The sequence below is a fragment of the Salmo salar genome, chromosome 05 (assembly GCF_965601325.2).
Source record: "Salmo salar chromosome 05, fSalSal1, whole genome shotgun sequence".
Lineage (NCBI taxonomy): Eukaryota > Metazoa > Chordata > Actinopteri > Salmoniformes > Salmonidae > Salmo > Salmo salar.
Window position 1 is genome coordinate 75,697,501 of NC_138295.1, and position 25,208 is coordinate 75,722,708.

Sequence of the window (25,208 nt, forward strand, 5' to 3'; positions counted from 1 at the left end):
GAGGGGGTCAACTTGTAAGTGTATAGGTAGGGGGTCAACCTGTAAGTGTATAGGTAGGGGGTCAACCTGTAAGTGTGTGAGGGGTCAACCTGTACAGTGAGGGAAAAAAGTATTTGATCCCCTGCTGAGTTTGCCCACTGACAAAGAAATGATCAGTCTTTTAATGGTGGGTTTATTTGAACAGTGAGAGACAGAATAACAACAAAAAAATCCAGAAAAATGCATGTCAAAAATGTTATAAATTGATTTGCATTTTAATGAGGGAAATAAGTATTTGACCCCCTCTCAATTAGAAAGATTTCTGGCTCCCAGGTGTCTTTTATACAGGTAACGAGCTGAGATTAGGAGCACACTCTTAAAGGGAGTGCTCCTAATCTCAGTTTGTTACCTGTATAAAAGACACCTGTCCACAGAAGCAATCAATCAATCAGATTCCAAACTCTCCACCATGGCCAAGACCAAAGAGCTCTCCAAGGATGTCAGGGACAAGATTGTAGACCTACACAAGGCTGGAATGGGCTACAAGCAGCTTGGTGAGAAGGTGACAACAGTTGGCGCGATTATTCGCAAATGGAAGATACACAAAAGAACTGTCAATCTCCCTCGGCCTGGGGCTCCATGCAAGATCTCACCTCGTGGAGTTGCAATGATCATGAGAACGGTGAAGAATCAGCCCAGAACTACACGGGAGGATCTTGTCAATGATCTCAAGGCAGCTGGGACCATAGTCACCAAGAAAACAATTGGTAACACACTACGCCATGAAGGACCGAAATCCTGCAGCGCCTGCAAGGTCCCCCTGCTCAAGAAAGCACATATACATGCCCGTCTGAAGTTTGCCAATGAACATCTGAATGATTCAGAGGACAACTGGGTGAAAGTGTTGTGGTCAGATGAGACCAAAATGGAGCTATTTGGCATCAACTCAAGTCGCCGTGTTTGGAGGAGGAGGAATGCTGCCTATGACCCCAAGAACACCATCCCCACCGTCAAACATGGAGGTGGAAACATTATGCTTTGGGGGTGTTTTTCTGCTAAGGGAACAGGACAACTTCACCGCATCAAACGGACGATGGACGGGGCCATGTACCGTCAAATCTTAGGTGAGAACCTCCTTCCCTCAGCCAGGGCATTGAAAATGGGTCGTGGATGGCTATTCCAGCATGACAATGACCCAAAACACACGGCCAAGGCAACAAAGGAGTGGCTCAAGAAGAAGCACATTAAGGTCCTGGAGTGGCCTAGCCAGTCTCTAGACCTTAATCCCATAGAAAATCTGTGGAGGGAGCTGAAGGTTCGAGTTGCCAAACGTCAGCTTCGAAACCTTAATGACTTGGAGAAGATCTGCAAAGAGGAGTGCGACAAAATCCCTCCTGTGATGTGTGCAAACCTGGTGGCCAACTACAAGAAACGTCTGACCTCTATGATTGCCAACAAGGATTTTGCCAACAAGTACTAAGTCATGTTTTGCAGAGGGGTCAAATACTTATTTCCCTCATTAAAATGCAAATCAATTTATAACATTTTTGACATGCGTTTTTCTGGATTTTTTTGTTGTTATTCTGTCTCTCACTGTTCAAATAAACCTACCATTAAAATTATAGACTGATCATTTCTTTGTCAGTGGGCAGACGTACATAATCAGCAGGGGATCAAATACTTTTTTCCCTCACTGTAAGTGTATAGGTAGGGGGTCAACCTGTAAGTGTGTGAGGGGGTCAACCTGTAAGTGTGTAGGTAGGGGGTCAACCTGTAAGTGTGTAGGTAGGGGCTCAACCTGTAAGTGTGTAGGTAGGGGGTCAAACTGTAAGTGTGTAGGTAGGGGGTCAAACTGTAAGTGTGTAGGTAGGGGGTATGGATGAGTGTATGAGGGCATCACTATATGTGGTGTTGCAGGATCAGGGTTAGAGATACTTTGAAGCCTCTGCTGTAGGGACTACATCAGGGTTTTCCAACTCCAGTCCCCAACAGTACCCCCAACAGTACTCCCAACTGTACCCTCAACAGTACTCCCAACAGTACTCCCAACAGTACCCCCAACAGTACTCCCAACAGTCCTCCCAACAGTCCTCCCAACAGTACTCCCAACAGAACCCCCAACAGTACCCCAACAGTACTCCCAACAGTACCCCCAACAGTACTCCCAACAGTACTCCCAACAGTACTCCCAACAGTACCCCCAACAGTACTCACAACAGTACCCCAACAGTACTACCAACAGTACTACCAACAGTACTCCCAACAGTACCCCCAACAGTGCCCCCAACAGTGCCCCCAACAGTGCCCCACCAGTACTACCAACAGTACTACCAACAGTACTACCAACAGTACTCCCAACAGTACCCCAACAGTACTCCCAACAGTACCCCCAACAGTCCTCCCAACAGTACTCCCAACAGTACCCCCAACAGTACCCCCAACAGTACTCCCAACAGTACCCCCAACAGTACTCCCAACAGTCCTCCCAACAGTACCCCCAACAGTCCTCCCATCAGTACCCCCAACAGTCCTCCCAACAGTCCTCCCAACAGTACCCTCAACAGTCCTCCCAACAGTCCTCCCAACAGTACCCCCAACAGTCCTCCCAACAGTACTCCCAACAGTCCTCCCATCAGTACCCCCAACAGTCCTCCCAACAGTCCTCCCAACAGTACCCTCAACAGTACCCCCAACAGTCCTCCCAACAGTCCTCCCAACAGTCCTCCCAACAGTTCTCCCAACAGTACCCCCAACAGTACCCCCAACAGTCCTCCCAACAGTACTCCCAACAGTACTCCCAACAGTCCTCCCAACACTCCTTCCAACAGTCCTCCCAACAGTACCCCCAACAGTACCTCAACAGTACTCCCAACAGTACTCCCAACAGTACCCCCAACAGTCCTCCCAACAGTACTCCCAACGGTACCCTCAACAGTCCTCCCAACAGTCCTCCCAACAGTCCTCCCAACAGTACCCCCAACAGTCCTCCCAACAGTACCCTCAACAGTCCTCCCAACAGTCCTCCCAACAGTCCTCCCAACAGTCCCCTCAACAGTACCCCCAACAGTACCCCCAACAGTCCTCCCAACAGTACTCCCAACAGTACTCCCAACAGTCCTCCCAACACTCCTTCCAACAGTCCTCCCAACAGTACCCCCAACAGTACCTCAACAGTACTCCCAACAGTACTCCCAACAGTACCCCCAACAGTCCTCCCAACAGTACTCCCAACAGTACCCTCAACAGTCCTCCCAACAGTCCTCCCAACAGTCCTCCCAACAGTCCCCTCAACAGTACCCCCAACAGTACCCCCAACAGTCCTCCCAACAGTACCCCCAACAGTACTCCCAACAGTACCCTCAACAGTCCTCCCAACAGTCCTCCCAACAGTCCTCCCAACAGTACCCCCAACAGTACTCCCAACAGTCCTCCCATCAGTACCCCCAACAGTCCTCCCAACAGTCCTCCCAACAGTACCCTCAACAGTACCCCCAACAGTACCCCCAACAGTCCTCCCAACAGTACTCCCAACAGTACTCCCAACAGTCCTCCCAACACTCCTTCCAACAGTCCTCCCAACAGTACCCCCAACAGTCCTCCCAACAGTACTCCCAACAGTCCTCCCATCAGTACCCCCAACAGTCCTCCCAACAGTCCTCCCAACAGTACCCTCAACAGTACCCCCAACAGTACCCCCAACAGTCCTCCCAACAGTACTCCCAACAGTACTCCCAACAGTCCTCCCAACACTCCTTCCAACAGTCCTCCCAACAGTACCCCCAACAGTACCTCAACAGTACTCCCAACAGTACTCCCAACAGTACCCCCAACAGTCCTCCCAACAGTACTCCCAACAGTACCCTCAACAGTCCTCCCAACAGTCCTCCCAACAGTCCTCCCAACAGTCCTCCCAACAGTCCTCCCAACAGTACCCCCAACAGTCCTCCCAACAGTACCCCCAACAGTCCTCCCAACAGTACCTCAACAGTACTCCCAACAGTACTCCCAACAGTACCCCCAACAGTACTCCCAACAGTCCTCCCAACAGTCCTCCCAACAGTACTCCCAACAGAACCCCCAACAGTACCCCAACAGTACTCCCAACAGTACCCCCAACAGTACTCCCAAAAGTACTCCCAACAGTACTCCCAACAGTACCCCCAACAGTACTCACAACAGTACCCCAACAGTACTACCAACAGTACTACCAACAGTACTCCCAACAGTACCCCCAACAGTACCCCCAACAGTGCCCCCAACAGTGCCCCCAACAGTGCCCCACCAGTACTACCAACAGTACTACCAACAGTACTACCAACAGTACTCCCAACAGTACCCCAACAGTACTCCCAACAGTACCCCCAACAGTCCTCCCAACAGTACCCCCAACAGTACCCCCAACAGTACCCCCAACAGTACTCCCAACAGTACCCCCAACAGTACTCCCAACAGTCCTCCCAACAGTACCCCCAACAGTCCTCCCATCAGTACCCCCAACAGTCCTCCCAACAGTCCTCCCAACAGTACCCTCAACAGTCCTCCCAACAGTCCTCCCAACAGTACCCCCAACAGTCCTCCCAACAGTACTCCCAACAGTCCTCCCATCAGTACCCCCAACAGTCCTCCCAACAGTCCTCCCAACAGTACCCTCAACAGTACCCCCAACAGTCCTCCCAACAGTCCTCCCAACAGTCCTCCCAACAGTCCTCCCAACAGTACCCCCAACAGTACCCCCAACAGTCCTCCCAACAGTACTCCCAACAGTACTCCCAACAGTCCTCCCAACACTCCTTCCAACAGTCCTCCCAACAGTACCCCCAACAGTACCTCAACAGTACTCCCAACAGTACTCCCAACAGTACCCCCAACAGTCCTCCCAACAGTACTCCCAACAGTACCCTCAACAGTCCTCCCAACAGTCCTCCCAACAGTCCTCCCAACAGTACCCCCAACAGTCCTCCCAACAGTACCCTCAACAGTCCTCCCAACAGTCCTCCCAACAGTCCTCCCAACAGTCCCCTCAACAGTACCCCCAACAGTACCCCCAACAGTCCTCCCAACAGTACCCCCAACAGTACTCCCAACAGTACCCTCAACAGTCCTCCCAACAGTCCTCCCAACAGTCCTCCCAACAGTACCCCCAACAGTACTCCCAACAGTCCTCCCATCAGTACCCCCAACAGTCCTCCCAACAGTCCTCCCAACAGTACCCTCAACAGTACTCCCAACAGTACCCCCAACAGTACCCCCAACTGTCCTCCCAACAGTACTCCCAACAGTACTCCCAACAGTCCTCCCAACACTCCTTCCAACAGTCCTCCCAACAGTACCCCCAACAGTCCTCCCAACAGTACTCCCAACAGTCCTCCCATCAGTACCCCCAACAGTCCTCCCAACAGTCCTCCCAACAGTACCCTCAACAGTACCTCAACAGTACTCCCAACAGTACTCCCAACAGTACCCCCAACAGTCCTCCCAACAGTACCCCCAACAGTACCCCCAACAGTCCTCCCAACAGTACTCCCAACAGTACTCCCAACAGTCCTCCCAACACTCCTTCTAACAGTCCTCCCAACAGTACCCCCAACAGTACCTCAACAGTACTCCCAACAGTACTCCCAACAGTACCCCCAACAGTCCTCCCAACAGTACTCCCAACAGTACCCTCAACAGTCCTCCCAACAGTCCTCCCAACAGTCCTCCCAACAGTCCCCTCAACAGTACCCCCAACAGTACCCCCAACAGTCCTCCCAACAGTACCCCCAACAGTACTCCCAACAGTACCCTCAACAGTCCTCCCAACAGTCCTCCCAACAGTCCTCCCAACAGTACCCCCAACAGTACTCCCAACAGTCCTCCCATCAGTACCCCCAACAGTCCTCCCAACAGTCCTCCCAACAGTACCCTCAACAGTACCCCCAACAGTACCCCCAACAGTCCTCCCAACAGTACTCCCAACAGTACTCCCAACAGTCCTCCCAACACTCCTTCCAACAGTCCTCCCAACAGTACCCCCAACAGTCCTCCCAACAGTACTCCCAACAGTCCTCCCATCAGTACCCCCAACAGTCCTCCCAACAGTCCTCCCAACAGTACCCTCAACAGTACCCCCAACAGTACCCCCAACAGTCCTCCCAACAGTCCTCCCAACAGTACTCCCAACAGTCCTCCCAACACTCCTTCCAACAGTCCTCCCAACAGTACCCCCAACAGTACCTCAACAGTACTCCCAACAGTACTCCCAACAGTACCCCCAACAGTCCTCCCAACAGTACTCCCAACAGTACCCTCAACAGTCCTCCCAACAGTCCTCCCAACAGTCCTCCCAACAGTACCCCCAACAGTCCTCCCAACAGTACCCCCAACAGTCCTCCCAACAGTACCTCAACAGTCCTCCCAACAGTCCCCTCAACAGTACCCCCAACAGTACCCCAACAGTCCTCCCAACAGTACCCCCAACAGTACTCCCAACAGTATCCTCAACAGTCCTCCCAACAGTCCTCCCAACAGTCCTCCCAACAGTACCCCCAACAGTACCCCCAACAGTACTCCCAACAGTCCTCCCAACAGTACCCCCAACAGTCCTCCCAACAGTACCTCAACAGTCCTCCCAACAGTCCTCCCAACAGTCCCCTCAACAGTACCCCCAACAGTACCCCCAACAGTCCTCCCAACAGTACCCCCAACAGTACTCCCAACAGTACCCTCAACAGTCCTCCCAACAGTCCTCCCAACAGTCCTCCCAACAGTACCCCCAACAGTACCCCCAACAGTACTCCCAACAGTACCCCCAACAGTACTCCCAACAGTACCCCCAACAGTCCTCCCAACAGTCCTCCCAACAGTCCTCCCAACAGTCCTCCCAACAGTCCTCCCAACAGTCCTCCCAACAGTCCTCCCAACAGTACCCTCAACAGTACCCCCAACAGTCCTCCCAACAGTCCTCCCAACAGTCCTCCCAACAGTACCCTCAACAGTCCTCCCAACAGTCCTCCCAACAGTCCTCCCAACAGTCCTCCCAACAGTACCCTCAACAGTCCCCCCAACAGTCCTCCCAACAGTCCTCCCAACAGTCCTCCCAACAGTACCCTCAACAGTCCTCCCAACAGTACCCCCAACAGTACTCCCAACAGTACCCCCAACAGTACCCCCAACAGTCCTCCCAACAGTCCTCCCAACAGTCAACCTCAACAGTCCTCCCAACAGTCAACCTCAACAGTACCTTAACAATGTGTGCTGTTGGGGGGACTAGAGGAGTTGGAAAACACTGTTCTACAGTACACAAAACATATGAAAGCCCAACCTAGTGGTTCTGTTGACTGTCTTAGCTGGTTTGGACTCTCTCTCTCCACTCTGGGCTCTGGGCCTTCTTTTAACCCCCCGTCCCTATCTCTCCCTCTCTCTCTCGCGTGCTCTCTCCCGCGTGCTCTCTCCCTCTCTCTCTCTCGCGTGCTCTCTCCCTCTCTCTCTCATGCGCTCTCTCTCCCTCTCTCTCCCTTCCTCCCTCTCCCCCTCTCTCTCTTTCTCCCCCTCTCTCTCTCTTTCTCTCTCCCTCTCTCTCTTTTTCGCTCTCTATCTCTCCTCTCTCTCTCTCTCTCTCTCTCTCACTCATTCTCTCCTGTTCTCTCTATCTCGTTCTCTATCTCGTTCTCTCTCTCTCGTTCTCTCTCTCTCGTTCTCTCTCTCTCTCGTTCTCTCTCGTTCTCTCTCTCTCGTTCTCTCTTGTTCTCTCTCTTTCTCGTTCTCTCTCATTCTCTCTCGTTCTTTCTCTTTCTCGTTCTCTCTCTCTCTCGTTCTCTCTCTCGTTCTCTCTCTCGTTCTCTCTCTCATTCTCTCTCTCTCGTTCTCTCTCTCTCATTCTCTCTCTCATTCACGTTCTCTCTCTCTCTCGTTCTCGTCTCTCTCTCTCTCTCTCTCTCTCTCTCTCTCTCTCTCTCTCTCTCTCTCTCTCTCTCTCTCTCTCTCTATCCCTCTCTCTCTTTTTGACAAGATAAGGTCTGGAACAGTTACCAAAGAATTGTTACACAAACAATGAAATAAACAGATGATATGAAATGTCAACAACAGAAACAGCACAATAACCATTCTCTCCGTCTCCCACCTCCTCCCTTTCCCTCTGTGTGTCTCTTTCTCTCTTCCATTCTCTCCCTCCATTCTACCTCCCTGTACCCTACCCCCTACCCTCCTCTCAATTTCCCATCTCTCTATCATTCCCTGTCTCCCCCCTTTCTCCTCTCCTGTTTTTCAATGTCCCCCTTGTCTCCCTCTCTCTCCCCCAGACTGAGGGCTGTGATGGGGTGCTGGGCTCTGGCTTGGTGATTGACAGGTGTGGTCAGTGTGGGGGGCGGGATCTGTCCTGTCAGAAGCTGAGCGGGAGCTTCCAGAACACCAGTGTTCCCCTTGGTTACCACCGAATCCTGGACATCCCCCCAGGAGCTACTGCCATCAACATCACAGAGAGACACGCCAGCTCCAACTACCTGGGTAACACACACACCTGCCAGGCAGACTCCCAGGCTAACATAACAATGCCAGTCCAGTCGTTGGAGCCTGAGAAGAGATGTAGATTTGAGAATGTCATTTGGCCAGTGAATGTGTGTATGCTGGACTGGCATTGTTATGTTGGCCTGGGAGTCTGGTGTGAATTCTTTGGCCTGGCAGACTAACCTCAGATAAAGCTGCTATTGTTACAGTCCTTAGAGGCCTAGAGCAGAGACACCGTGTGTCTGTCTGCCCACTGTCTGCTGTCTGGTAATGAGACTAAACTCTGTGTGTGTGTGTGTGTGTTTATCTTTCTTCATGGGTATGTCGGTGTCTGTGTGTGTCTAATGTGTGTGTGTCTGAGTCTATGTGTGTGTCTAATGTGTGTGTGTCTGAGACTTTGTCTGTGTGTGTCTAATGTGTGTGTGTCTGAGACTATGTTTGTGTGTCTGTGTGTGTCTAATGTGTGTCTGTGTCTGAGACTATGTTTGTGTGTGTCTGTGTGTGTCTAATGTGTGTGTGTCTGAGTCTGTGTGTGTCTAATGTGTGTGTGTCTGAGACTTTGTCTGTGTGTGTCTAATGTGTGTGTGTCTGAGACTATGCTTGTGTGTCTGTGTGTGTCTAATGTGTGTGTGTCTGAGACTATGTTTGTGTCTAATGTGTGTGTGTCTGAGACTGTTTGTGTGTGTCTGTGTGTGTCTAATGTGTGTGTGTCTGAGACTATGTTTGTGTGTGTCTGTGTGTGTCTAATGTGTGTGTGTCTGAGTCTATGTGTGTGTGTAATCTGTGTGTGTGTCTGAGACTATGTTTGTGTGTGTCTGTGTGTGTCTAATGTGTGTGTGTGTGTCTAATGTGTGTCTGTGTCTGAGACTATGTTTGTGTCTAATGTGTGTGTGTCTGAGACTATGTTTGTGTGTGTCTGTGTGTGTCTAATGTGTGTGTGTCTGAGACTATGTTTGTGTGTGTCTGTGTGTGTCTAATGTGTGTGTGTCTGAGTCTATGTGTGTGTGTAATCTGTGTGTGTGTCTGAGACTATGTTTGTGTGTGTCTGTGTGTGTCTAATGTGTGTGTATCTGAGACTATGTGTGTGTGTGTCTGAGTCTATGTTTGTGTCTAATGTGTGTGTATCTGAGACTATGTGTGTGTGTGTCTGAGTCTATGTTTGTGTCTAATGTGTGTGTGTCTGAGACTATGTTTGTGTCTAATGTGTGTGTATCTGAGACTATGTGTGTGTGTGTCTGAGTCTATGTTTGTGTCTAATGTGTGTGTGTCTGAGTCTATGTTTGTGTCTAATGTGTGTGTGTCTGAGACTATGTGTGTGTGTATCTGAGACTATGTGTGTGTGTGTCTGAGACTATGTGTGTGTGTGTGTCTGAGTCTATGTTTGTGTCTAATGTGTGTGTGTCTGAGACTATGTTTGTGTCTAATGTGTGTGTGTCTGAGACTATGTGTGTGTGTATCTGAGACTATGTGTGTGTGTGTCTGAGACTATGTTTGTGTCTAATGTGTGTGTGTCTGAGACTATGTTTGTGTCTAATGTGTGTGTGTCTGAGACTATGTTTGTGTCTAATGTGTGTGTGTGTGTCTGAGACTATGTTTGTGTGTGTCTAATGTGTGTGTGTCTGAGACTATGTTTGTGTGTGTGTCTTTTTAGAGGAATTGACTGGTTTGCAGACTGAACATGACTTTAAATGAAAACCAAACCCTCCCTTTGTCCTCCCCTTTCCTCCCCTTCTCTCAACCATTCCTCCTTTCTCTCTATTCATCCCCTCCCCCCTCCTCCATCTCTCCCCTCCCTCCCTCCTCCTCCCAGCCCTACGTAGTGGTACAGGTGTATCAGTAGTGAATGGGCGCTGGGCGGTGGATCCTCCAGGAGACTACGAGGCAGGGGGGACTACCTTCACCTACACCCGCCCCAGGGCTCTCTCTGATGGGCAGGAGGACAGAGGAGAGACCCTTACAGCTCCAGGACCAACCACCACACAACTGACTCTATATGTGAGTAGGACACACTTATACACACACTCACATTGCCCACACACACACACACACACACACACTTTTGTTGATTAAATCAGAAGATATATCTCTCTGCTCCTGTGTTACATATAGATGTCTCAATGGCCCTAGGCTATGTTGTCCTGTAGTCTATATAGATCACCATGAAGACAGGGCTATGTTGTCCTGTAGTTTATATAGATCACCATGAAGACAGGGCTATGTTGTCCTGTAGTTTATATAGATCACCATGAAGACAGGGCTACGTTGTCCTGTAGTTTATATGGATCACCATGAAGACAGGGCTATGTTGTCCTGTAGTTTATATAGATCACCATGAAGACAGGGCTATGTTGTCCTGTAGTTTATATAGATCACCATGAAGACAGGGCTATGTTGTCCTGTAGTTTATATAGATCACCATGAAGACAGGGCTATGTTGTCCTGTAGTTTATATAGATCACCATGAAGACAGGGCTATGTTGTCCTGTAGTTTATATAGATCACCATGAAGACAGGGCTATGTTGTCCTGTAGTTTATATAGATCACCATGAAGACAGGGCTATGTTGTCCTGTAGTTTATATAGATCACCATGAAGACAGGGCTATGTTGTCCTGTAGTTTATATAGATCACCATGAAGACAGGGCTATGTTGTCCTGTAGTTTATATAGATCACCATGAAGACAGGGCTATGTTGTCCTGTAGTTTATATAGATCACCATGAAGACAGGGCTATGTTGTCCTGTAGTTTATATAGATCACCATGAAGACAGGGCTATGTTGTCCTGTAGTTTATATAGATCACCATGAAGACAGGGCTATGTTGTCCTGTAGTTTATATAGATCACCATGAAGACAGGGCTATGTTGTCCTGTAGTTTATATAGATCACCATGAAGACAGGGCTATGTTGTCCTGTAGTTTATATAGATCACCATGAAGACAGGGCTATGTTGTCCTGTAGTTTATATAGATCACCATGAAGACAGGGCTATGTTGTCCTGTAGTCTATATAGATCACCATGAAGACAGGGCTATGTTGTCCTGTAGTTTATATAGATCACCATGAAGACAGGGCTATGTTGTCCTGTAGTTTATATAGATCACCATGAAGACAGGGCTATGTTGTCCTGTAGTTTATATAGATCACCATGAAGACAGGGCTATGTTGTCCTGTAGTTTATATAGATCACCATGAAGACAGGGCTATGTTGTCCTGTAGTTTATATAGATCACCATGAAGACAGGGCTATGTTGTCCTGTAGTTTATATAGATCACCATGAAGACAGGGCTATGTTGTCCTGTAGTTTATATAGATCACCATGAAGACAGGGCTATGTTGTCCTGTAGTTTATATAGATCACCATGAAGACAGGGCTATGTTGTCCTGTAGTTTATATAGATCACAATGAAGACAGGGCTATGTTGTCCTGTAGTTTATATAGATCACCATGAAGACAGGGCTATGTTGTCCTGTAGTTTATATAGATCACCATGAAGACAGGGCTACGTTGTCCTGTAGTTTATATAGATCACCATGAAGACAGGGCTATGTTGTCCTGTAGTTTATATAGATCACCATGAAGACAGGGCTATGTTGTCCTGTAGTTTATATAGATCACCATGAAGACAGGGCTATGTTGTCCTGTAGTTTATATAGATCACCATGAAGACAGGGCTATGTTGTCCTGTAGTTTATATAGATCACCATGAAGACAGGGCTATGTTGTCCTGTAGTTTATATAGATCACCATGAAGACAGGGCTATGTTGTCCTGTAGTTTATATAGATCACCATGAAGACAGGGCTATGTTGTCCTGTAGTTTATATAGATCACCATGAAGACAGGGCTATGTTGTCCTGTAGTTTATATAGATCACCATGAAGACAGGGCTATGTTGTCCTGTAGTTTATATAGATCACCATGAAGACAGGGCTATGTTGTCCTGTAGTTTATATAGATCACCATGAAGACAGGGCTATGTTGTCCTGTAGTTTATATAGATCACCATGAAGACAGGGCTACGTTGTCCTGATGAAGATCAGAAAATAGAAGATTAAATGTTGCCATCACAGACCCATGTAATGCAGAGTGAAGCTGATTACATATAGGCAACCTCTGGAATCTCTACTTCACATTGCACCCCTTTTGAAATCTGTTTCTCTCTCCCTCTTACTCCTCTCTCTCTCTCTCTCTCTGTCTCTGTCGTTCTCCAGATCATCTTCCATAGGCAGAATCCAGGGATCGACTATGAATTCTACATCCCAACAGAAAAGAAAGCGGAAGAGAGGGAGAGGCCGCGAGAGAGAGCAAGAGAGAGGCCTAGAGAGAGAGAAGTAGAGAGGGAACGACCGAGGGATGGAGGGAGGGCACCCCTGAGAGACACTAGTGAGTCTGACATTCCTCTTTTCTCCTCTTTCCCCTGTTATTTTCCCGTGGTGTTCAGAATAAAGCTGTGTGACAGTGACAGGTCAGATCGTTAGGGAATAGGACCAGGAAGTAGATCGTCAGGGAATAGGACCAGGAAGTAGATCGTCAGGGAATAGGACCAGGAAGTAGATCGTCAGGGAATAGGACCCGGACGTAGATCGTCAGGGAATAGGACCAGGAACTCGATCGTCAGGGAATAGGACCAGGAAGTAGATCGTCAGGGAATAGGACCCGGACGTAGATCGTCAGGGAATAGGACCAGGAACTCGATCGTTAGGGAATAGGACCAGGAAGTAGATCGTTAGGGAATAGGACCAGGAAGTAGATCGTTAGGGAATAGGACCAGGAAGTAGATCGTCAGGGAATAGGACCAGGAACTAGATCGTCAGGGAATAGGACCAGGAATTAGCATGGGATGATGTCACGCTCTGTTCTCTGTTACTGTCCTTTATGAATAAAAATGTATTATGTGTCTGATGTTAAGGAATGATATATCATCTGTCTAGATGTAATTGACAGTAAATAGAACTAATCCAAGCCAAATTGGACACAGTGAGTGTACTTTAGATGTACTTTAAATGTGTGGGTGAGGGGAGGGGTGATAGGGGTAGGGTTGAGAGAAGGGGAGTGAGTGAAGAAGGGTGAGAGAAGCAGGGGGAGGGAATTGAAGGCTAGGGGTGAGGGGGAGAAAAGTTTGGCGAGAGGGAGAGAGAGGTTAGGGAAAGGGGAGCAAGAGGGTTGAGAGAAGTGAGAGGGTGTGTCTGAAACAAAAAATGACATAATTTTTACATCATCAGCTCTAACAAGTGATTCACTCTCTCTGTTTTTATTTGTTCCCTTCCTTCAATTTCTCCCTGCCTCTCTCTCTCTATCTCTCTCTCTCGCTCTCAGGTTCTCTCATTGTAACAGTGGAAGACCCTATCCCTCCTCCCCCCATCTCCTCTTCGTCCTCTTCCTCCTCCTCCTCTTCTCCCGCAGACAGATGGACAGCTGAGAGCTCCCGCCCTCGAGGCTCGGTACCCAATCGGAATGCTCGAATCCCACCTCGTACTGACCTGCCCCTTGACACCCAGTCACCCTTCGTATGGAGGAGGGGCGGGCTCACTGAGTGTACTGCTTCCTGTGGCAAAGGTCAGAGTTTAAAAAATACTTGGACTGTGGGTATGTATGTGTATATGTGTGTGTGTTTGGACGTGCATGTGTGTGCCTATAATCATAGTTCGCTGTGTGTAGAATTTTCCTGCTGATACACTTCTAGGTTCAGCAAAATGCTCCCAAATTCTGACCTTTACCATAAGGAGGGAAAACACAAAACTGGCCTTAGATCAGTGTCTAATGGCAACAACTTCATCATACTACACAGGGGCTTGCTGTGTTACATCTCCCCCTTGTGCTTATTCAAGGGAAGTGGAACACTGTTGAACTGAAACAATGATTTCCTTGGAGCTGTTAGAATGAGACAGTTTATGGGTGCGTTTGAGTGGTAAGACTAAAGCAACCAACTGGAGCTGAAAGTGGAGAAGTGAGGTCGGGGGAGGTGCGTCTGCTACAGCAGAAAGGGGAACAGCAAGGCTCAGTTCAACACGGCAGGGTTCATTGTTTATAAAAGCTTTTCTTTGTCATGTCGATCCCCATATCACACAATCACAAACTCTAAATATATGTGTGTAAATTGTACTATCAATTGGGGAGAGAGAGACTCAAATATCACATTCATTTGTACATATCCACTGTATAGATATGAATCCCTGCAGAGAGGAAGAGGCGAAGCGATCGAATTTACTCTACCCAAAATCTGTCCACGTGAGATAAGCTCTTTTTGTATGGAGGTCTATGAGAGAGTGTTGAATTAAGTGAGGCTTATTTAATAGAATAGAAGTTTCATAATGTTTAAGCTGTTACAAGTGTACTAATATAAGTGGATGCACATTAGTTGTGCCTGTTGTTCACACGCATATCTGTCCTCTCATTGGCTAGAATGGTCCCACCTGATCTCACCTGCCTTCAAATCATTAAGGACAGTATTTCCATTGTTAGAGCGGTCACTCGACTATCTTGTCAATATAATAGATAATCTTTGAATGCGGCAAAGTTGCTTCCTGTTTCAGTCACGTCTTTGGTCCCGTTCGTGTGGGTCAAACAAAAGCCCTCTAATGATTGGTTGACGATAGAGCCTCCCACAATGCAGGAGATGACTGCAGGCTGCTGCTGGTAAGGAGCAACTGCAGAAGATTGAAGTCACTGCAGTCAAATCTTCATGACCTTTGATCACATATAGGGATTGTAGAGGTCATGTAGTTGACATGTAGGTATCAAGTCTGACCATTTTTATCCCAATAAGGCAACACACTTTGAAAGGCGGTGACCTCGTCAATGACTTGACAAAAGTGATCAGCTCGAACGCATCCTATAACTTTCCCACCAGGCTCCCAGTACAGCAAGGATCATCAACTAGATTCATCCTATAACTTATAAAATCAGACACGGGCCAAATTTGGCCCCTGGGCCCCCAGTTGAGGAACCCTGCTTTACAGGGTACTGATGGTGATGGTGATGGTAGTGATGGTGATGGTGGCGATGGTGGTGATGGTGATGGTAGTGATGATGATGGTGGTGGTGGTGGTGATGAGGATGATGGTAGTGATGGTAGTGATGTGATGGTGGTGATGGTAGTGATGGTGATGGTGATGGTAGTGATGGTAGTGATGGTGATGGTAGTGATGGTAGTGATGATGATGATGGTGGTGGTGATGAGGATGATGTGTTTCAGGGTCCCAGTACAGGGCGATCCTGTGTATTAACCGCCATACTGACGAGGAAGTCCCAGACAGGAAGTGTGACTCAGCAGCAAGACCCTCCCCTGAGGAGGAGCCCTGCAACACGCACCCCTGCCCAGCATTGTGAGTGTGTGGATCTATGAACAGCCATAAGCAATAATCATAGTGTATAGTGTATATATGTATTAACCGTCTCCTCATCTCTCTCTCCTCTGCGTGTGTGTGTCTGTGTGTGTGTGTGTGTGTGTCTGTGTGTGTCTCTGAGTGTGTCTCTGTGTGTGTCTCTGTGTGTGTCTCTCTGTGTGTGTCTCTCTGTGTGTGTCTCTCTGTGTGTTTCTCTGTGTGTGTCTGTGTGTCTCTGTGTGTATCTCTCTGTGTGTGTCTCTGTGTGTGTCTCTGTGTGTTTCTCTCTGTCTGTGTGTGTCTGTGTGTATGTGTAGCTTCGAGGCCAGCTCATGGTCAGAGTGCAGTGTGTCTTGTGGTATGGGAGTACAGCAGAGACAGCTTCAGTGCAGACAGAGCTTTGGGAACCGTTCCACCATGGTTCAACCACAACGCTGCTCCAACCTAACCCCACCTGACCTCACCCAGTCCTGCCAGCTACGACTCTGCTCACACTGGGAGATAGGCACCGACTGGAGCTCTGTGAGTATAGAAAGTGGCAGGGGGTATGTTAATATTCACACTGGGAGATAGGCACCGACTGGAGCTCTGTGAGTATAGAAAATGGCAGGGGGGTATGTTAATATTCACACTGGGGAATGGTGTATGTGTGTTTAGTTTGACATTTTATGAGAATGTGTGTTGACGTCTATAGGTTGTGATCCATCCTGTTGTCCAATGTCTTTGTTCTACTGTAGGTTTTCCTAACATTCTCATTTGAACTCAACAGTGCTCAGTGGACTGTGGCATGGGGAAGAGAACTCGTAATGTCCGCTGTGTCAGTGACCATGGCAGCGTGGTGAATGACAAGGAGTGTAACGCCAGGCTCCGCCCACAAGGAAGTGAGGACTGTCACATGGGGCCCTGTGTAACCAACTGGTACTTCACTGGCTGGTCCAACACTGTGAGTACTACACCCACACACACACACACACACACACACACATACATCAATACACTAACTTCTCTAATACCCCCATCTCTCTCTCTCAGTGTTCAGCCCTGTGTGGTCCAGGGGTTCAGAGGAGAGAGGTGTTGTGTCTGACCCGTGGAGGGAGAGAGGGAGGAGAGTGTTTGGGGGACAAACCGGCGGACATGAAGGCGTGTAACGGGGGTCCGTGTGCTCCCACCTACATGTGGTACAGTAGCCCCTGGGGTCAGGTAAGAGGAGCAGGGGGGGTGTGGCAGCCATCGATCAATACTGTTACCAATATAATCAGTCACTTCAATTCAACAATGATTTACTGGAATGGATGGATAAATATTTACATATAAAAAAGAAATGCATAGTACTGTAATAGCAGATGAATAGGAAGAAAATGTAATGTTTCCACCTCTCTCCCTCTCTTCCCTCTCGTCTTTTGTCCTCTCCTGCCTCTCTTCCCTCTCACTCCTCGCTTCTTTTCTCGCCCTCCTCCCTCTCTTCCCTCCTCCAGTGTAGCGCTCCATGTGGAAATGGAACTCAGCGAAGGGACATCATCTGTGTGGAGAAGATGGGGACAGATTTCAAAGTGGCACCGATCAGCCAGTGTGCCCAGCTGGAAAAGCCTCCCTCGGTGCAGACGTGTGCGATGGAAGCATGTCAGCCTCAGTGGTTTACTACGGAGTGGAGCGCGGTGAGAGAGGGAGGAGAGGGGAGGAGAGGAGAGGAGAGGGAGGGGAGGAGAGGAGAGGAGAGAGGGAGGAGAGGCGAAAGGGAGGAGAGGAGAGAAGGAGGAGAGGAGAGAAAGAGGAGAGAGGGAGGAGAGGAGAGAAGGAGGAGAGAGGGAGGAGAGGAGAAAGGGAGGAGAGAGGGAGGAGAGGAGAGAGGGAGGAGAGGCGAAAGGGAGGAGAGGAGAGAAGGAGGAGAGGAGAGAAAGAGGAGAGAGGGAGGAGAGGAGAGAAGGAGGAGAGAGGGAGGAGAGGAGAGAAGGAGAGGAGAAAGGGAGGAGAGAGGGAGGAGAGGAGAGAGGGAGGAGAGGCGAAAGGGAGGAGAGGAGAGAAGGAGGAGAGGAGAGAAAGAGGAGAGAGGGAAGAGAGGAGAGAAGGAGGAGAGAAGGAGGAGAGGAGAGAAGGAGGAGAGGAGAGAAGGAGGAGAGGAGAGGAGGAGGAGAGGAGAGAAAGAGGAGAGAGGGAGGAGAGGAGAGAGGGAGGAGAGGCAAAAGGGAGGAGAGGCGAAAGGGAGGAGAGGAGAGAGGGAGGAGAGGAGAGAAGGAGGAGAGGAGAGAAGGAGGAGAGGAGAGAAGGAGGAGAGGAGAGAAGGAGGAGAGGAGGAGGAGAGAGAACATAATTACGACCTTGAATTGCAGTTGGTTGTTGATCACGAGAAAGATGTTGATCATCCTCCTCTCTCTTTCTCCTCTTCTATCTCTCTCCCTCAGTGCTCTCGTTCCTGCGGTAAGGGGCTACAGGTCAGAGAAGTACGGTGTCTCACACCTGACAAACAGCACAGCCCAGAATGCTCCCTTACAGACAAACCTGACCAGGAGCAGCTCTGCAATACCATACCCTGCAGTCCACAGGTCGCAGGTGTGTGTGTGTGTGTGTGTGTGTGTGTGTGTGTGTGTGTGTGTGTGTGTGTGTGTGTGTGTGTGTGTGTGTGTGTGTGTGTGTGTGTGTGTGTGTGTGTGTGTGTGTGTACTGTATGTTTACAGTGCCTTCAGAAAATACTTTTTCCACATGTTGTGTTACAAAGTGGAATTAAAATGGACTTCATTGTCATTTTTTATCAATGATCTACACAAAATACTCTGTAATGTCACTGCAAAAAATAAATAATAATAATTGTATATATGGAAAATAAAACACTAATATGTCTTGATTAGATAAGTATTCAACCCCCTGAGTCAATACATGTTAGAATCACCTTTGGCAGTGATTACAGCTGTGAGTCTTTCTGGGTAAGTCTCTAAGAGCTTTGCACAACTGGATTGTACAATATTTGCCCATTTATTCGTAAAACAATTATTCAAGCTCTATCAAGTTGGTTGTTGATCATTGCTAGACAGCCATTTTCAAGTCTTGCCATAGATTTTCAAGACGATTTAAGTCAAAACTGTAACTAGGCCATTCAGGAACATTCAGTATCGTCTTGGTAAGCAACTCCAGTGTATATTTTGCCTTGAAAGGTATATATTTGTCCTGAATTCATCTCCTAGTGTCTGGTGGAAAAGCAGACTGAACCAGGTTTTTCTTTAAGATTTTGCCTGTGCTTAGCTCTATTTCGTTTATTTTTATCCTAAAAAACTCCCGAGGCCTTGCCGATGACAAGCATACCCATAACATGATGCAGCCACCACCATGATTGAATATATGGAGAGTGGTACTCAATTATGTGTTGTGTTGAATTTTCCCAAAACATATCTTTGCCACATTTTTTGCAGTATTACTTTTTTGCCTTATTGTAAACAGAATGTATATTTTTTCTTTCTGTACAGGCTTCCTTCTTTTCACATTTAGGTTAGTATTCTGGAGTAATTAATATGTTGTTGCTCCATCCTCAGTTTTCTCCTATCACAGCCGTTAAACTGTTTTAACATCACAATTGGCATCATGGTGAAATCCCTGAGTGATTCCCTTCCTCTCCAGCAACTGAGTTAGGAAGGACACCTGTATCTTTGTAGTGACTGGGTGTATTGATACACCATCCAAAGTGTAATTAATAACTTCACCATGCTCAAAGGGATATTCAAGTCTGCTTGATTTTTTTACCCATCTACCAATCGGTGCCCTTCTTTGCAAACCATTGGGAAACCTCCCTGGCCTTTGTGGTTAAATCTGTGCTTGAAATTCACTGCTCGACTGAGGGACCTTACAGATAAATGTATGTGTGGTGTACAGAGATGAGGTAGTCATTTAAAAATCATGTTAAACACAATTATTGCACACAGAGTGAGTCCATGCAACATATTATGTGACAAGTTAAGCACATTTTTACTCCTGAACTTATTTAGGCTTGCCATAAAAAAGGTTGACTACTTATTGACTCAAGACATTTCAGCTTTTCATTTTTTATTGATTTGTAAACATTCTAAAAACATAATTCCACTTTGACATTATGGGGTATTGTGTGTAGATTAGTGACTCAAAATCTCAATTTAATCAATTTTAAATTCAGGCTGTAACAACAAAATGTGGAAAAAAGTCAAGGGGTGTGAATACTTTATGAAGGCACTGTACAGTATGTGTGAGTGTGTGTTGCTTGTGAGATTTGAAATCTAACCCTTTCTTTCTCCCTCTCCTTCCCTTTCCCTTCTCCTCTCCTCATCTTCTCTCTCCCCCTCTTTCTCCTCCCCTCCACTCTTCCCTCTCACCCTCTCCTCCTCCCCTCCACTTTTCCCTCTCCCCCTCTCCTCCTCCCCTCCACTCTTCCCTCTCCCCCACTCCTCCTCCCCTCTCCCCCTCTCCTCCTCCCCTCCACTCTCCCCCTCTCCTCCTCCCCTCCACTCTTCCCTCTCCCCCTCTCCTCTGCTCTACTCTCTCTGTAGATGAGAACTGCCGGGACCGGCGTCATAACTGTGTGATGGTGGTTCAGGCCAGACTGTGTGTCTACTCCTACTACAAGACTGCCTGCTGCGCCTCATGTACCCAGAGTGCTCAGCGGGCCAAGAGGCACTGACCAGCCAATAACAGGCTTCCAGCCGAGGTCAGCCAGGGGTCAGGGTTTAAGGGGTTAGAAGTCAAAGCGCAGTTTAGCATAGAAATGATCAGACCATAGAAATGGAGTGGGTAGAGTGGATATATTACCACATAAAGTGGGGATTGAATTGTGTCCTGGGCCAGATGTACAGCCGTTAGAGAAGGGATGTTTTGGAATGTGAGTTAATTTGTTACTTACTCCATTTCTTACATTTTATGGGTTATCTGCGTATGCAAAAAATGTGCCAATGACATTGTGCAGAGCTCCATGATATGGAATATACAGTGGGGGGAAAAAGTATTTGATCCCCTGCTGATTTTGTACGTTTGTCCACTGACAAAGAAAGGATCAGTCTATAATTTTAATGGTAGGTTTATTTGAACAGTGAGAGACAGAATAACAACAAAAATATCCAGAAAAACGCATGTCAGAAATGTTATAACTTCATTTGCATTTTAATGAGGGAAATAAGTATTTGACCCCCTCTCAATCAGAAAGATTTCTGGCTCCCAGGTGTCTTTTATACAGGTAACGAGCTGAGATTAGGAGCACACTCTTAAAGGGAGTGCTCCTAACCGCAGCTTGTTACCTGTAAAAAAGACACCTGTCCACAGAAGCAATCAATCAATCAGATTCCAAACTCTCCACCATGGCCAAGACCAAAGAGCTCTCCAAGGATGTCAGGGACAAGATTGTAGACCTACACAAGGCTGGAATGGGCTACAAGACCATCACCAAGCAGCTTGGTGAGAAGGTGACAACATTTGGTGCGATTATTCGCAAATGGAAGAAGCACTAAATAACTGTCAATATCCCTCAGCCTGGGGCTCCATGCAAGATCTCACCTCGTGGAGTTGCAATGATCATGAGAACGGTGAGGAATCAGCCCAGAACTACACGGGAGGATCTTGTCAATGATCTCAAGGCAGCTGGGACCATAGTCACCAAGAAAACAATTGGTAACACACTACGCCGTGAAGGACTGAAATCCTGCAGCGCCCGCAAGGTCCCCCTGCTCAAGAATACATATACATGCCCGTCTGAAGTTTGCCAGTGAACATCTGAATGACTCAGAGGACAACTGGTGAAAGTGTTTTGGTCAGATGAGACCAAAATGGAGCTCTTTGACATCAACTCAACTCTCCGTGTTTGGAGGAGGAGGAATGCTGCCTATGACCCCAAGAACACCATCTCCACCGTCAAACATGGAGGTGGAAACATTATGCTTTGGGGGTGTTTTTCTGCTAAGGGGACAGGACAACTTCACCGCATCAAAGGGACGATGGACGGGGCCATGTACCGTCAAATCTTGGGTGAGAACCTCCTTCCCTCAGCCAGGGCATTGAAAATGGGTCATGGATGGGTATTCCAGCATGACAATGACCCAAAACACACAGCCAAGGCAACAAAAGAGTGGCTCAAGAAGAAGCACATTAAGGTCCTGGAGTGGCCTAGCCAGTCTCCAGACCTTAATCCCATAGAAAATCTGTGGAGGGAGCTGAAGGTTCGAGTTGCCAAACGTCAGCCTCGAAACCTTAATGACTTGGAGAAGATCTGCAAAGAGGAGTGGGACAAAATCCCTCCTGAGATGTGTGCAAACCTGGTGGCCAACTACAAGAAACGTCTGACCTCTGTGATTGCCAACAAGAGTTTTGCCACCAAGTACTAAGTCATGTTTTGCAGAGGGGTCAAATACTTATTTCCCTCATTAAAATGCAAATCATTTTATAACATTTTTTAAATGCGTTTTTCTGGATTTTTTTTGTTGTTATTCTGTCTCTCACTGTTCAAATAAACCTACTATTAAAATTATAGACTGATCATTTCTTTGTAAGTGGGCAAACGTAGAAAATCAGCAGGGGATCAAATACTTTTCCCCCCCCACTGTATCTGATTTCTATGTCCACTCTTTCCGTTTCTATGGCTGAGAGATGCTGTGGATGATGTATGTACACCCAGGACCTGGGTCCAGAGCTCTGTCCCAGTAGCCAAACTTGCATACTACTGAGTGTGAGGTGAAGTATTGTCCATGCATACTATGTAGTATGCTAGTATGGCTAGATGGGACCCAGAAGGTATAACCCAATAGCAGTATAAAACCTGCTGGAAGTTTCTATGATGTATGTTTTCTATGTTTGTGTTCTATATGCCAAAAAACTATTTTAAATGTCTCCTCAGTGTTTATACAGCATCATCAACATTTGGTGAAAACATACCATGTACCAACATACCATACCATGTAAAATGGTGGCCTAGTACAAGTGACCTGTTTTTAAAGGACAATAGTGGAGAGATGTCCATAACCTGAGAACGCCCCCAATCTGAAAACAAGCAGGGGTAGAATGAAACGACTGTATGGTCTATTGGTGACTGTCCAGGTATCCAACCTGTGCCCTCACGACTGTTAGCCCACTGAACTAAAGCCAAGGCATTACCCCTGAGAGCTAATACCAGTGTTCAGGTCTCAGCTAAGGTTACACCGAACCACCTCTGCTACATACAGAAAATATACCACCACCTGAGACATTTTAATTGTATCATCTGACCCATCAATATGTTCAAGAATGGTAGGTATTGAAATAACATTGTATTCATTTATGCATTCATTTTCAGCAATGCATTTTCCACAATAAGCTGAAGAGCAAGCAGTGTCTTAAAGGTCCAATTCAGCTGTTTTTATCTCAATATTAAATACTTTCTGGGTAACAATTAAGTACCTTACTGTGATTGTTTTCAATTAAAATGGTCAAAAAGAAATAAAAATAACTTCTTAGCAAAGAGCAATTTCTCAAGAAAGAATTTTGCTAGGACTGTCTGGGAGTGGTTTGAGTGGGGAGGGGGAAACTGAAAACTACTGTAGCTGTTATTGGCAGAGAGGTTTGAAACTATTTATCTTATTGGTCTCTTAACTAACTGGTGATGTCACCAGGCAGACCAAAACTTCATCCCACCAAAACAGGGTGAAATTTCAGGCGGTCTTTTCAAACAGCCCTTACACTAAAATGGCATTATCATAAATTTCACAATTTCACAGTATTATTCCAAACTCATAGTGTGGAAAGATATTTAAAACACAGGATAATCGTGTTTTTGACTGCACTGGGCCTTTAACTCCCAAAGGATCAAGTTGTGACAGTAGCAAGGAACATCTCCCTAACTAATTTGTGTTTTTACTGAAAACGTTTAAAAAGGTTCTGTCTTTGACTTAAACAAAGCTCTTTATAATGGATATTGCCCCAATGCCTTGACATAGTTGTAACATGTTACTGTATGTTACGTCTACAGCATACGGACACACACACACACACACATTCCACAGGTGAACGATGTGTATATTTGTCAGTCAATATTATATTTGTATGTCTATATTTCTGTGTGAACATATACTTAATATACATATACATAAATATCTCCTATATTGTGGTATGATTTGAATTTTAGGCATACTGTACATGTTAACTGTATGCATATATTCATATAAAAGTATTCATATTTTTCAGTCATCATATTAAGAAGAACAAATTATATTTTGCTACCCTTGGATGGTGTGTGTTGTGTGTGTTTGTGTGTGTTTGTCTTCCTGTCTCTGTGAAGTTGCCTATTTGTGTTTATTTGTGTGAGTATGCAGCCATGGGTGTATTCTTGTATGAGTCTATCTGTGAATGTCATTTTCATGTTTTAAATCGTTTTTACTAGAAACAAAACGTTTTATATTAAAAAGTCTGAAAAAAGGATAGTAATTTATCTATTATAAAAAATAAATGTAATTTATTTTTTTTCTTAAGAGGAGCTGTAGCAAATTCCCTTTATTGCTACCGTGTCAGAGTTTATGATCAGAAGTTATTGCTAGAAGTATATGGATTTTGTATTATTTTGAAAAAGGCAAACGAGTGTGTGGAAAATGCTATCACAAACTTAATTTGAAATAAAAACTGAAACCAGAAAATAGTTGGCATTTTTCTATTTTGTGCACTTTTCTTCCCCCCAATTAGCAGGCCTAAATGTCCACTGAGACCTACAGTACATTGTAATAAAGTAGACCTACATGTCCTCAGTATTGTGTGCTTGTGAAGCTGTAGCCGACTTGTCTTCCCTTGTTCAGAATAGACTCGTTTGTGTTGTGATAATAACTCAAGCAAGCTTAATATGACTTCATGGATCTAACGTTTCCTCTACGAACAAACGACACCATTCTGGGTATAAATGCTAAACTGACCGTAAATCAGAATCTATCGGGGGGCTATTTCACTATTCTAGCCCCAGGCCTACTCCACAGACGACAGAGAAACCGAAAAGCACCCAGTTCTGACACCACCATGAGACGCCCGATCATGAGTTCCTCATGCATGCTCGTGCCGTTGCCTACAGCTACGCTCAGTGATACGGTGTAGATCTCCGGGGAAGGCCGCGCGTGCCGTCCAGCGGCTTGTTCCTGGTATAGACCCGGCGTGTGTGAACTGACGATATATAACGGTGGGGGGCAGTAGGCGGGGAGAGGGGGGCATGAGGTGGTGGGAGGCAGATGGTGACCTTTCAGAGTAAATTACCCTGAACTCTCTGACTCCTCTCCTTAAGCGCCAGGAGGTGGCAGAAGAAAAAAACAAACACACCCGAAAGAGACCAAAGAGAACCCCACCAGCAATAAAGATGAGTTAAAAAGCTTCATAGTTTGATGAAGGTTGTAAATATATTGGTTCAGGACCATGGACAGATGAGGTCTGCTGTGCCTGTCTGTATCAGAGCGGGGAGGATCCCTCCC

General features: G+C 46.9%; 1 protein-coding gene across 2 annotated transcripts in view; it reads left to right on the forward strand.

Annotated features, from left to right (window-relative positions):
* The window catches only part of LOC106594717 (thrombospondin type-1 domain-containing protein 4), an 85,458-nt gene extending 61,063 nt beyond the window's left edge, over positions 1-24,395 (forward strand). For both annotated transcript variants that reach the window (XM_045718869.2, XM_045718870.2), the window contains exons 7-17: positions 8,259-8,463; positions 10,274-10,458; positions 12,679-12,850; positions 13,784-14,023; positions 15,663-15,792; positions 16,110-16,314; positions 16,562-16,735; positions 16,825-16,992; positions 17,268-17,447; positions 18,192-18,339; positions 20,298-24,395. In XM_045718869.2, coding sequence (XP_045574825.1) covers positions 8,259-8,463; positions 10,274-10,458; positions 12,679-12,850; positions 13,784-14,023; positions 15,663-15,792; positions 16,110-16,314; positions 16,562-16,735; positions 16,825-16,992; positions 17,268-17,447; positions 18,192-18,339; positions 20,298-20,428 — 1,938 coding nt within the window. In that variant the 3' untranslated portion in view covers positions 20,429-24,395. The remainder of the gene's footprint in view (positions 1-8,258; positions 8,464-10,273; positions 10,459-12,678; positions 12,851-13,783; positions 14,024-15,662; positions 15,793-16,109; positions 16,315-16,561; positions 16,736-16,824; positions 16,993-17,267; positions 17,448-18,191; positions 18,340-20,297) is intronic.
* The last annotated feature ends 813 nt before the right edge of the window (positions 24,396-25,208 follow it).